We start from the raw sequence: 14,356 nt of genomic DNA, 5'->3' as shown, positions 1-14,356 counted from the left end.
TCTTACAGGAAAGAAAATCCCCCCTGAAACATTTTAGCAATACCATGCAATAAACTTGATATTATTTTTTCTCTCTGGTGCATGTGTTTGTTTATTGCTGCTTCTTCTCACACATGGACTGTGTCACATCGATAACTAGATGTTTTCAGCAGTTAGTTTCTGAGGACAGAAAAACCTTCCACCATCGAAATCATCAATGGTAGGTGCAGCTTTTTTTTCTAAAATCGAAGTTTTGCATCAAAATTATGAAATCAAACAATAAATCAGAGACATTACAATGTACACACCCACATAATGCAAAGCATATTCAAGAAAGGTTGAGTTTAAGTAAAGACGTGGTTATCACCATAGACATTTCAAATGTATGCAAGCTAAAAATGTCTTTCATTTTTTTGTAAATGATATCTGAAGATCACTAGTTAATTATTTTGAATCTCGAGATAAAAAAGCTCTTGCGATTGTGGGTTAATGTATGTCAACTGTTGTGAAAACAAATGGCAGATCGATCCAGATAAAATTCATTGAAACAAATTTGTTTTCTGATGATAAATTACCTCATCATGGTGAGAAATAAGCCTTTTGTTTTCTTCAAACTACACAAGTTAACCTGTTGTCATTAGAGAGCAAATTTTGTTATCGCATGATAACAAAATAATTAACTTGATCTCAAGATAACAACCTTAAAAAATTGCAAACATGGTTGTTCTTGGTTTCTATACACAACCACAGCTGAATGATAAGGTGTTTATTTTGACTACGTGTTACCAGGGACGTAGCCATCATTTCAGAAGTGAGGGGGGCAGACTGCTCAGGAATAAGTCGACTTTTATTGAGTGATTTATCATCCTCTCACATTCAATTCTGCCTCTCCTTAGAGGCTAAAGAACCAAATAACCACAAAAAGCTACAGTATGGCACCTGGGGACTGTCTCAAGTTCTTTTAAATTATCAAAATTATTTAACCTCTAACCCCAAAGTCATTTTCATTCTATAAATATATTTGCTTCTGTGTTTATTGCAATAAAAAAAATTGTTGTGAAATAGCTGTGGAAATTAATGTCAAAGTCACTTTAATTCTACAGGCATGTGCCCCGCACTTCCCGTATCTGTGCCCTCTGCCCCAGCACTTTTTTACAACCGTTCATTTCATTTGTAGCATATGATACCTCGTTTTTCCGAGCGGTCTTAAAACGCACCATGAATAGAGGGCGGTCACGGTCACGCGCTGTCTTGTTATGATCACGTGACGCAGTTGAGACGTGCGTTGCCGGCGCTGCTCTGAACTGATTTTAACTGAAGTTCTTCAAATAATGTGCGGCAAACCAACAAGCAGGAGGCAAAAAACCCAGCACTCCTTCTTCAAAACAAACCGTGTAAGCTGAGTAAAGCTGTTGCCTGTTGATAATGGTAGTTAAATTATGTCAAATTATTTAGACGCCAATATAGCTCGTGAACATGCTAAGTTATTGTTACTTTTGGCTGGCTAGCTAGCTTCATGCTAGGAATAGACCCGCTCCTCCTTAATTTCTGCGCAAAATTTGTGCTCACTATTGCTTTGCACATTTTTCAAAAATCTTTAATGCTGCAATAGAAAGAGCAGGGAGGAGAAGGTGGACCAGAAGGCAACACTGATGGTCACACAGGGGCTTCACAGGTGAGGGGACATTATAATTGGCTGATAAAATATATTTATAGCATTAAAGTGACTCTGAAATTAATTTCCACAGCTATATAAAAACTATTATTCTGAATTCTGTTTTTGTGTTTGTAAATTGTTGCTTTGCAGTTTGCATATTTTTGCATTTTTTTAATCTGTATTTTTGCAGTTGATGTAGCGAGGAGAAGGCAGCATGCAGCGGTCGGGGCAGAGACCAGGCTCCAACACTGGCTTTCAGGGAGAGGCTTCGCATGTGAGTAGAGATTATAATTTATGACTATAGGGAAATATATTTATAGAATAAAAATGACTTTGGGGTTAGGGGGTTATACAATTTTGAAAATGTGAAATAACTTGAGATGGTCCCCAGGTGCCGTACTGTGGCTGTTTGTTGTTATTTGGTTCTTAAACCACTAAGGAGAGGCACAATTGAATGTGAAAGGATGATAAATCACTCAATAAAAGTCAGATTATTCCTGAACAGTCTTGTCGCCTTCACTTCTGAAATGATGGTTACACTCCTGGCTAATAACAGTTTCTCCTCACCTGTGAAGCCCCTGTGTGACCATCAGTGTTGCCTTCTGGTCCACCTTCTCCTCCCTGCTCTTTCTATTGCAGCATTAAGATTTTTTAAAAATGTGCAAAGTAATAATTAGCACAAATTCTGCGCAGAAATTAAGGAGGAGTGGGTCTATTTCTAGCATGAAGTTCGCTAGCCAGCCACAGGTAACAATAACGTTAGCATTCTTATTCACCGAGCTATATTGGCAACTAATGAGCTAACATTATCAACAGGCAAGATCTTTACTCAACTTACATGGTTTGTTTTGAAGAAGAGGTGCAGGCTTTTTTGCCTCTCGCTGCTTCGTTTGCCGCACACTATTTGAGGTACTTTAGTTAAAACCAACAGTTCAGAGCAGCGCCGGCAGCGCACGTCTCAACTGTGTCATGTGATCGCAACAAGACAACGCCTGACCATGACCACCGCCTATTCACGGTGTGTTTCAAGACCGCTTTGGAGGTACGACATGTTACAAATGAACTGAACGGTTGTAAAAAGTGTGGGGGACAGAGGGCACAGCTATGGGAAGTTAGGGAGGAATGTCCTATACGTCCCACGCATCTGTTATGCGCCTGCATGTTACCACATTTGAATGAAAGTTGCATTTTCATGCCTCTCCTGCTCGGGTTATTGAAAGGTACCCTGGGAAATGTAGGAACAGCGATGAAAATAAGGCACATGAACTATATAATGAAATACTTCTTTATTATATAAATAGGGAGTTAACACATTACTGCTTTGAAGAAGCCCACTTCCAGTTTAATATATCATATAAGGAGTGAACCAGTCTTCTGTATCAGGACACAAACACGTTCCATATGTTGGAGTAAGTACTGCTGTGGCCAGGTGGCGTTCACTCAGGTTTGCGAGCCAATCCACATGGCATTAAACAATAAATGTCCGAGGTTGAATCACAGTATAGATACAAAATAAGGCTTCTGGATTTGAAGCTCTGTGATTGGTATGTTTGGATTACCATGCCACATTGTCTTGAGGATTTAATTTGTGCTCATTATCCCGTTGCTACTGTTTTTTCCAACCTCATCCTCCTCCATCTCTTCTTTGCCCAGTTTGTGTCTAATATTTCCACTCAGGAATGTGGAATTCATTTCGGCCTGATGACTTCTGCAGCTCACCTCATATTCTCTTTTATTCCACACTGCCTCCTCCCCTTTAAATACTCCAAATACCAGACGGTACTAGCTTTGAGTTAAAACACATCAGTGGTCTGGGATTCAGGAAACTCATCTTTATTTGTCATTTTGATTTAAACACATTAAGCCAGTCTCTTTGCAAAAACGAAGCCACTATCAAATCGCTTGTTGATGTACAAGGTTGTTTTACTGCTGCTAATGCCACAGGCTGACATAAAGGACATTCTAGCTTGTATGTACATGTAAAGAAGGCAGTAAAAAAGCATGCAAAACACATAGCCTCCATTTATTATGACAACGTTTAGCTAACAACACAAAAACTGCACTTTTAATACATTTTACAGTTTGACGTGGAGACATATTGCACAATTTAGGTTTTCATAAAAAGTCAAAGCAAATAAAACCTTTATTTTGTAGATTAAAGTAGAAAGAAATATGGACATGATTAGCACTTGCTCTCAAAGTGTCAGCAATCACCTTTGGGTCAGGTGATGGCAGTATGAGCACTGCTCTGATGAGAGGTGCTGTAGCCTGGCCCTCCATGAGACTCAGTGGAACCAGTAGTAGCGAGGATAGAGGCCATCGTAGTGATACTCTCGATACTGCTCAGTCGTCTCCCTTGATCTCTCAGTTTGCTCTGTGGATGAAAGTGAAATTAAAGTGACTATAATCATTGTTTATATATTATCAAAGCATTTTATTTTGTATTTCCAAAGCATCTCATGAGTATATGTAATGGGTCAGTTGTAGTGAGAATTATTATTGGACATTGCAGTTCCCTTCTGCTCCCTGAATCTTTGTAACATCCTTTAGCTAATTAGCTAATTTTATTAGCTAATTCTTTCTTTCTTTAGCTAATTAGCTAATTTTATTAGCTAATTAGCTAATAAAAAAAATGAAATTAGCTTTCATTTAGCTAATTTTAGTTTTCACTGTATGCTATTTAGGCAATACTAAACAACAGACAAACTAATTTAAGTAGTTAGCTGGTGAAGCTAGTGGAGAATTTAACAGCTAAAGAGACATATTGCCTCCTGGATATACAAGAACAGCTAAAAGGAAAGAAACATGATTCCAGATAGCCTACATGCTAATGTTGCTGCGCGTCTGCTGGTGTGTAAATAGGCTAATTTTTGCTATTATGTTTGTCATATCATATTACATGATGAAAATAGTGTTCCAGGGATGACGTTTTTCTGTAGTCAGATGCAAAACGTTAGTTTCGCCCTGGTCCCTTCATCTAAAAGCCTATGGGACCTTTCCATTGGATTTTGCATTGTTATAGAAAATAAGCTCTGCAGCAAACAAATGTTTATGAAATGTACACGTTTTGATCTGCAAGATGATCTTCACAAATTAATACCACTTTTATGTTTTTTGAAGCTTAGATGTAATCGCCAGAAGTAAAAAGCTATCGTTAGGCTATAAATGAACTACACCAAGGCAGCCAGGCAGCATACAGACCATTAGCATCCAGGTACTAAAAAACATTAATGTTGGTTGTGATTTCTAGGAAATATCTGGGATATCTGTTAGCTATAATATCTTCTATTTGGTGAAACCAACTATAAGTGCGTCAACAAACTACTGACAAGAGCCACCATAGCTACTAAATTAATTCAAATTTCAACACCAATTTAATGGATTTAGCTGATAAATTTGTGTCTGATGATTTGTGTTCTTCTCCTTGTTCTGACATGGTGTAAATTCAGCAATAACCAACAATCTAAAGAAAAGTAAGAAAAATTAGACTTTTGACATCTATGACTGATTGGCCAGTCTCTACAAAACTTTAGCATGGTCTGTCAGCAAGTGGAGACTTTTTTGTTTTCCTAAAACATCTCATTGACTCAAACCACCCAGAACTCTGTGTGTCTTAGATATAAAAACCCATTCACATCTTTATGGTTAGCAGTTCTTACTTTAGAAACTCTCACTGCAACCATATCACACCAGACAGACAACCACAGGGAAGATTGTCAGCTTGGGGTCGACCACAAATTGACACTTTGATTTGGTGTGGACTCTCAGGCACTCCGTTGTGGTCCAGAGGCTCGTGGGTGCCGAGAGATTTATTCAAGATCCAAACTGTCTTCCTTCAATGTGTTTTCTCTCGTGAGCCCTCTCGTGACGACCAGCATTCAAGTATATCTTAGGCTTTTTGCAAGGATGTATTTACTGATACGAAGCCTCTGTGCTTTATTTTTCTGCTTAATTTAGTGTCTGGGAACAAAGTGTTTTTGAGAACCCACTTTAATGTTTGTATTTTCAGATCTCTCCGAAAGGGTTGAAAACTAGGGTTTGGTGGAGGGGTATTTCTGCATCCCAGTCTCACCTTCATGCAGCTCCCTGGTGTAGATGTCGTACTCGTCCCTTTGCTCCTCATTGTACTCCCTCCATCGCTCGTTCGCAGAAATCTTAACCCTCTGCTCAGCTGTGGGGAGAGGATGGGAATAGATGAACGTCAGAATTCCACTTCGGTCCAGACTGAAGTATCTGAATCCTAATGACTTTAGTGGTTCCCTGACCTGCCTCACCAGCAGGTCAAAATTTGTACTTGTCTTTAAAATACCTTAACTTCTACTAGATATTTTCAGTTTTTAAATTATCTACAGACATTCAGGGTCCCCAGAGGAGGGAACCTATTGACTTTTATGGTCCCCAGGCTGTTCTGGTGCCAACATGAGGTTTCTTGTTTTGTGCAAAATGTCTCAACAACTACTGGATGAATTGGCACCATCATCCAGTCCAAATTTCACTTTGTGCTGTACAAAAGTCTGACGTTCTCATCAGCCTCAGCTATTTAAAGCTTAACCTTTAAACTATGATTGTAAACATGATTAGATGGATAATCCAGCCCAAATCAAAAGTACACATTTCTCCCTTACATGTAGTGGTATTTATCAATCAATTTCACCAATCTGTTTTGGTGTGAGGTGCTGAGTGTTGGGGATTTTGGCCGTAGAGATGTCTGCCTTCTCTCTGTTCTAATGAAACTAGATGCAATTCGGCTTTTGGTGCTCAAAGCACCAAAGAGTAAATTTAAAAAAAATCAACAGCAGTGTCTTTTTTCAAGAAATCATGACCCAGTTACTCAAGAGAACCAACAGACCTTTTTCATAAAGAAACTGTTGTCTTTCTACTGAGCGACACCTGCCAACAGTGTTGCTGTGCAGAAGGAAGTTTGCATCTACTGCTAACTCACCTAGTACCACTGAGCTAGCTAATGTTACAGCTCAGCTGAGGACGTAATTCATGTTTAAATCTTGCGCTGTCACGAACCTCTCATCCATGAACAGATGCATGCTGTCTCATGCGCAGTGATAAATTTGGCAGGAGTAGTTTGGTATATCTGTATCTCCAACGCTCAGCTGCTCACACAAAAACAATCAAGATGATGAAAAGCATGACAGGTAAGAAAGAAATATGTATTATTGATTTGAGGGTAAACTGTCCCTTTAACATAATATATATGCGTAATATGCTTGCGTGTTAGTGTTGTTTTTTTCGGTGTATTTCACACTCGTGTTAGCATTTAGCCCAAAGCACTGCTGTGCCTACAGTCTCCCTTCATCTTGTTAACCATTTGAAAACAAATGTGGCTAACCACTTACTGTAATGTATTAGAAATGTGTGAAAACACCTACACCTCTGCCTGCAACCTCACTGTGCAAAACCAAACACCCCCATCCATGCAGTTACACGGAAGCCACTGTGTGCATGAGACATTATGCTGTCATCTTAAAGTCCCTCATTTTACTTTAATCTCAACATGCTAGTGTAGGGATTACATCACAACATTTCATGCAAACAGACCCGTATCCACTCTGCAAACTGATTTTCCCTCTATATAGGCCAGTGACTTTGGGGCTTAGGTGTATTGTAGGAAACATAGCTAACACCCAACTTCACACCAACTTTACGACCTCCCTGTGACACTGCAAACTCATCCTATTTTTAAAAAAATCAAATACGATCAGCTCTTTGTGGGCCCTCTTTTTAGCTGAGAGTTGGAATATTGGTATTATTTACTTTGGTGAGAACTGAATAGAGCCAGGACCTGAAATAAATCCGGCCTGTATAGTTTCTTATTTTCTCATGTGCATTCAGCCTTCTAGCATTGAACATGGATGTAAAAAAAGTGACATAAAGTGACAGCATGAGACGTTTAATTAGAGGAAAACAACAAAAACTGAACTTTTCCAACATCAAAGAAATAATGTAATTTTGTCTTTCCTAAACACCTCTCCTTAACCTCAAAATAAAAGATCATAAGCCAAAAACAAAGGTATAAGGGGTTTGGAAAAAACAACCACAGCTATTAGAAAACTGCACCGAAGTCACTCTATGTTGTGCAATAATCCAACATCTGTTGAAATTATTACATTTACCCAATTTGAATGTTGCTGTTTAAATAATGGAGCAATTCAGCAAGAAGGTAATTCCTCTTTTCTCTTGAATAATTTAGTATCTTAGACTAAATCAGGTTCAAAAGGTTAGAGAAATTAATGAAACTGTCTGACAAACCACAACAGAATTACTCTGATTGCCTTAACAACCTGCACATTACTGTCTGGCAAAAAAAAAAGCCCTAACAAACAGTCACTTGGCTGGCCCCTCAGTTTCACATGAACTGTGCTGGCAAGAGACATAATCAGCCCTTTTCTAAGTAATTTATTTTTTTCCAAGAATGTGGCCCTGTGTGTCCGGAGCCAAGGTCCCATCTAGTGCTCAGATTGGCGGGCAAGGTGAAATGACCCGCAGCCTGTCTCTGGAGGACTCCTCTGATGGGTTTTCCACCAGAAAAGAGAAGAATAACAAGGACATACTTTAAAGCTAAAGGAAGATAGGAATCCTGTTTTGATTTTTGAAAAGTTATTTTGGTGACAGTGTGATAATAACTTCCTGTGCAAAATTGTCCTGAAACACATCTCATTGGTGTGTTTGTGCATGTGGTTTGAGGTGTGTTGGCGTTGTGTATCGCACTGATGCTGGCAGTGGAAGAATGAACTCATTGTACCGAGAAAAAGAGAGGGAGAGCCGGCTCCATACTACCCTGTGACTCCTTCTGCAGCCTCCAGCCTGCCTGTGTGTGTGTATGTGTGTGTGTGTGTGTCAGATTAAAGAGCTGCTACTGTATAGGAGCACACCTGCTTGAGTTTCCATTACTCTCTTTCTACTTGTCTCTTGAACTTTCACAGCTTGCAGTCAAAACCTCAAACCATATAATCCTCAGAGTCCAATGAGACACCAATAAACCAACACTCCCACACACACACTTCACATACAGTGAGTTTCTATGGAAGGCAAAACATGCCAAATTTACCACTCTCCACAGTGTGACCACATCAACCACACATAACACCAAACATAAATAAATATAAGTCCCTCTACCCCCATATTTGGAAAAAACACTTGAATCATGATCCTGCTTTCTTTCTTGCAGCAAAATGACAGACAGACTTAAACAGAAAGCTCAAAACAATTTCTAGCTTTCAGATAACCACAGCCAACTCATATCTTTGCTTTTAGGCAGACATGTTAAATAAATATAGAAGGACCTGCCTTGGAGCTCATAGTATCGGGTAGAGCGGCGACTGCGGCGTTTGAAAACGTTAGCGGCGTCCGACTTGGGCATGAACACCTGCCGTGCTGGCCCTAAAAGTCAAAGGTCAGACAGTCAAGGTCACATAAGGAGGAAATGTGGAGCAAGGTATTGAAAAAAAATTAAAGGGTATCACGTATCACCTTTTGGATTGCTTGGTTTTGAGTTGTCCCGCACTGCCGCATTTTCCACCACGCTGGAAACTAGAATGAAAAAGAGAAATTATCATTTCCTGTCTTTACACTGAAGCATGCATACAGGGTCACTTTTATAACAATAATATTTGCATACGAATATCGACAGCTGTAAAAATATATCACAATCGATATGTGCCTATGAATAAGCTTTGAGAACAAGAACATGTGAACAGGATATTTAAAATATTTTCTCAAAAGTGGCCTTTAGTAAGTATTTAGCGTAAACTGCTGGAAAAACAGAATTATGGAAGGTTGCATGGGCCATTAATGTACCTTTACAAATAATCAGTGTGGGACATTGTAAAAGGGTTAAAATAGCCATAGACATAATTTTTCATAAGTATAGATAAATATAAATGAATTCTACAATGTTCCGACTTGCACAGCTATCTACCAAATTGTACATTACTCACTGTAGTCTGGCATGGCTTAATTCAAATTAGTGTTGCATATTGTTGTCCACGCCCAGCAGTTCACTGATTGGACTATGTCACAGCTGTCTTTTGGACACATGTCTCATAGTGGAAAATAAGATGGTGAGAATCAGGTTGTCCTCTGGAGGACTACTGGACATCTCTGGGCAAAATTACAGCATTTTTTCTCTCCTCCTCTTGGCTCGTATAGTCAAACATACAGTACTAAGTTTCCTTACTTGCCTGTACTCGACTAAAAATATGACTTTGAAAACTCTGATGCAAATATGACCGTCAATTTAACCAGCAATTATTGTACAAATTGACTTTTACAACTTCAACAAAAGTTTTATGAATTGATTTACACTGATACATGTTGCCCCCAAATCAGATTATACAAATTAGGTATGGTTCTCAAGATGAAATTTGAAAATAAATGTGGAATTCACATGTCAACTTTGATAGATTCATATTCTTATACTCACGTAAGGTCTAAGCATGATGCTGGAGTCAACAAATAACTACCAGGTTTAAGTTTTTGTTTCTATATTACATAATTACCGCACATATTAGTGCTTTACACCCTCAAAACCATTCACCCTATCTCTCCTGACATGGTATAATAAAAAATAAATAAAAACAACAACAAAATAAACCCCCATCCCACCCAGACAAGGTACTTACAGGTGAGGATGAGGAGGATGGTGATCAAAGAGAGCGCAAAGACTCGAGTCCAGGACATCTTGATAGTAAAAGGATTACAAGCACAAATTCTCTTGGACTAAGCACCACACCTTAGTGAGCTGAAATGAACTGAGAGAGGAGAGGATGATGAGGGAGGGAAGGGAGGAAGGTGGGAGAGGCAGGGAGGGTAGAAGAGAGTGGGAGGAGAAAGAGGGAGAGAATATCTTGGGGAGGGGAGGGAGGTTACTGGAATATCGTTTGCCCAAGGGATAAGTAGACAAAAACAAGGAGAAAAAGATGAATGATGGATTGAGGTAATTTGAGTGAAGAAAGCAGTAGAATTGAAACTTGGATTCAGTAATAGATGGAAGTCAGAAATTAAGGAGAAAATGTTTGCTACTATAGATTTTTATGGCCACTTGGGGCAGCACAACAAGTTGTAAAATTGGCATACTCTATTAAGCATCTTCTAAACTTGATATGCTACCATGTTCTCAAACAATTGCTTACATAATACATGGAGTAACATTGTCATTTATTTAGAGTCATATTTCTGGTCACCTGGTGATCAATCTTCACTCTCCTTTTAGCTCTGTTTTTAGTCTCCTTCATCTCCTAAGGGAAATATCTGGCTCTTTAGCTGCTAAATGCTTCCCTCTGTTCATCGGCTAGTTGCTAACTTTGTTTGTCTACAGTTGAGTCTGATAGCATACTTTGGGTATTTAAGAGCTTTTTTGCTGCAAGCAAGGTTGATGAGAACAATAAGACTGAACTAAAGCAGTAAGGTTGTGATCCAGATAACCAAACCAATTTGATAAAGGTTGCTAAAACGCTCCATAGAGCTGAGGAAAACTACAAAGTTGGTGATAATTTGATCTGAGTTTGTCAATATAAGTGACTGCTTTCATACTCCACATAGTCATCTGACCAATTATAGGAAATAAATAGGCAGACATCAAAAAGACATCACTGTGCATTGTTGACACCAAATCATACTAATATTCAACATTGTTCCCTGCTATAGATTTTTTTTAATGTAGAAGGTTTGACATTGGCAACTTTGGGGCAATAATACAAGTTGTGAATACAATGTTGACATATTATTACGTTAAAAAGTTGATATGCTGACATTTTAGCAAAACAAATTGCCAAAATAAAAGGCGCAATTTAACATTACCTTGCAGCTGTGTTAGTGGTGACCTTGTAAAGTTCAATGTTCACTCTCTTTTTAGCTCTGTTTTGGGGCTCCACCATCTCCTGAGCAAAATATATGGCTCTTAAGCTGCTAAATGTTCCACTACCTTCACCAGCTAGTCGCTAATTCTCTCTGTCTATAGTTTAATGTTTGTGGGAAGGTAGTGTACTGTGGGTATTTGAGCTTTTTTTGCTACAGTTGAGGTGGATTTGAGCAGAGACTGTACAGTAAAGTTGTGGTCCAGATACTCAAAACAATTAGCTGAAAGATGCCAAAATGGTCAGTAAAATCTCTGTGGCTTTCTCTCCAAAAGAGCCCCCTATCACACTGCATCATCTGACCAATTGTAAATATAAAAGTATTGATTTGTGCAGCTTTTAACATGCAAAAAACAAAATGAATTATATTCAAAGCACTGTTTTCTAGGTCTAAGGATAGTTGGATTTTTGCACAGAATCAAGAGTTAACAAGCAGCAGGAAAGTATTGTCAACAATAATGACTTTGTGCCTCTGTTTCTAATTCTGTGAGAGTAAACGGGGGTCGGGATGGAAAATAACCTGAGGAAACAAACACTGGTTTGCTGCTTTTGTGACTGCTGCAAAACATTAAGTCATCCCACCAGCAGACATAGCCACATATTTTTTCAAAGAGGGAGGACAAGGACATCAAATAATGTCAAATTAGTATATGCTAGCCTTGAAATGCATCTCCTTGGCCCAGTATTTACAAATCGTGGGTTATATCTATTGTGGGTGGATATGCTTATATGCTTTTTTACCTGTAGGATGAAGTTCATACAGAATTCCGTGATAGCTGCCCATCAAAAGATGCTGCTTTTGTGTATTTTCTTTGTTTTACGGGTTAAGATTAACTTCACTTCGCTCAAACTGGCATTACGTGAAGTAAACAAGTTAGTCGGCAGTTTGGAGACCATAAAGTTAAAAGCTAGAATCCCCTCAAAAGATAATAATACTATACTGTATAGGTATAATAATATAGGTATAAATTATGTGAAAGGGTTACAAAATAATACCACTTTATAGCACTATTTAATGTCAAAGAATTTAACAGAACTGCTATCGTTTTGAACCTGTTGGTTTTATGAAATGCTCTGTTGTGTATTGTTACCTTACTATGAATAATGTCTATTTCCCTTGCAGGCACAGTGTGCAGGTGGTAACATCCTGAAGCTGCACTGGACCCATTCATTACCATTCCAGGTATGAGTTATCTCAGGGTTAAACCCACTAAGTTGCACTAACATCTAGTTAATGTCACAATATGTTAAAATGTTAAAATTTTGAAATGTCTGTGAGGAGTTTTGTTTCAATTGAGCAATGTAAAATTCACTGTGAAATCTGACAAGTTGATTTTATTTTAAAAACATCTGAACATCTGACACCAATAGCCCTGAAAAATGTCAGTAAATATAACTATTTTTCTTATTTTATGTTAACTTTATATCTAATTGTTAGGTGTGCTTAAAATTTAGTTAGATTTACTACATTTTTCAAAGTTGTTGCAACTTAAAAATGACAAGTTTAATTAAATCAATCTTTCTAAATTATAACAACCTGAGTAAACCAAGTGCGCTGTGCTATATATTTGTATTCTTCCAGTAGTGTACTAGGTAGTCAAATGTGTATATTCCTAAACATGTTAGCGAAACAGAATTCACAAATCTTTTAATTTCACCATTGGCAAAATCCTCTGTGTCATGTTCAAGGTAAGTTAGACTATATTAATCTACGGAAGTTGCTAACACTTAGAAAGAACAAGGCAATTTCACTTGTCATTTTAAGTTGCAACAACTTCACAAACTTAAGTAAATATAACTACATTTTAAGTAAACTTGACACTTAGGTAAAAAGTATACAGAAATTAAGATTTTAAGTTGTATTTAAATTATTTTTTCAAGGCAAATGGTTTGGGGGATTATTTAAAGTAAGATCAACTTGTCAGATTTTACAGTGTACATCAGTTGTCATGGATTTTTCCTTTGATTGTGTGTGATGTAGTAAAATCAGAGATGTGTGTCAGTTCCCTCCAGTGGAAACTGGGCAGAAACAAGTGGCTCAGAAAGTTGCTCAAAAACAGATCTGCAGTCTGGGAAACATTTCGCAGAAAATGAGCCTGCAGTCAGACCTGTGTGAGGGAGACTATTTGCTGTGTGCGCATGTGTGCAATTTGGTGAATGTGCATTTGTTTTCATGTGCATTTTGTATGTTTGGGTGTGCAAATGTGAATGCATTATATTTTTTGCATGTATGGGTGAATTTATGTAACTGTTCCTGCTTCTGCTAAAGCTTATTTGGTGTTTGTTTATATCTTAGACTTTATAATTTATATGCATGTGTCAGTTCACCATCTGCTGTGATGCTGACTGTGACAAAGCTTCCACATTTCTGCTCTCCTCCGTGTGAATCGCGTGTGAATGGATTTCCTGAATTTCTGAATTAAAGAGCCCAGAGCTTCCCTCTGGGTTTGAACAAAGACGCTGTTTAAACACACCCACACACACACACACACACACACACTCTTTGCTGTGCTGGATGAGGTGTTTTTTGGGGGGGTTCAGCTTGGGGATCCAGGAAATAGCCAGGCCTCCATCTAAAAACAGACAAACCCTCAGAGACAAGCATGTGAGTCAAGTGTCATTTGGTGCTGAGCAACATATCTGATGCATTTAAAGCAGTGATTTTAATGTCTGAAAGGCAAATTCAGCTGGCAAATACTGAAAAACTTATGAAAATGTGCTTATATGATTTTGAATTTGGTTCATCCAGGTTGATGCCGCCCAGTTCCAGTCCAAATAGAGCTTAAAACAGATGTCTCACGGCTGGACTCGACTCTTACCTGTTTGTTATTGTGACCTGTCATCCTGCCAG

General features: G+C 38.4%; 1 protein-coding gene and 1 long non-coding RNA gene across 2 annotated transcripts; one reads left to right on the top strand and one right to left on the bottom strand.

The window, feature by feature from the left end:
- Positions 1–1,509: 1,509 nt before the first annotated feature.
- On the top strand, positions 1,510–14,356 carry LOC148185908 (uncharacterized). The gene is made up of 3 exons (XR_015775452.1): positions 1,510–1,910; positions 12,629–12,688; positions 14,255–14,356. It is a non-coding gene; the product is annotated as an uncharacterized LOC148185908 (long non-coding RNA).
- ucmaa (upper zone of growth plate and cartilage matrix associated a) lies at positions 3,454–10,432 on the bottom strand. The gene is made up of 5 exons (XM_042511687.2): positions 10,273–10,432; positions 9,122–9,181; positions 8,939–9,031; positions 5,709–5,807; positions 3,454–4,010 (listed from the first exon to the last, which is right to left on the bottom strand). Exons 1-5 carry the CDS (start codon positions 10,328–10,330, stop codon positions 3,922–3,924), a joined length of 399 nt encoding a protein of 132 aa, XP_042367621.1. The 5' UTR covers positions 10,331–10,432; the 3' UTR covers positions 3,454–3,921.

The sequence above is a fragment of the Plectropomus leopardus genome, chromosome 22, assembly GCF_026936395.1.
Source record: "Plectropomus leopardus strain MGB_pleo_1.0 chromosome 22, ASM2693639v1, whole genome shotgun sequence".
In the NCBI taxonomy this organism is placed as follows: domain Eukaryota; kingdom Metazoa; phylum Chordata; class Actinopteri; order Perciformes; family Serranidae; genus Plectropomus; species Plectropomus leopardus.
The sequence above is the reverse complement of the archived record's forward strand: the minus strand, read 5'-3'. Positions and strand labels throughout refer to the sequence as shown.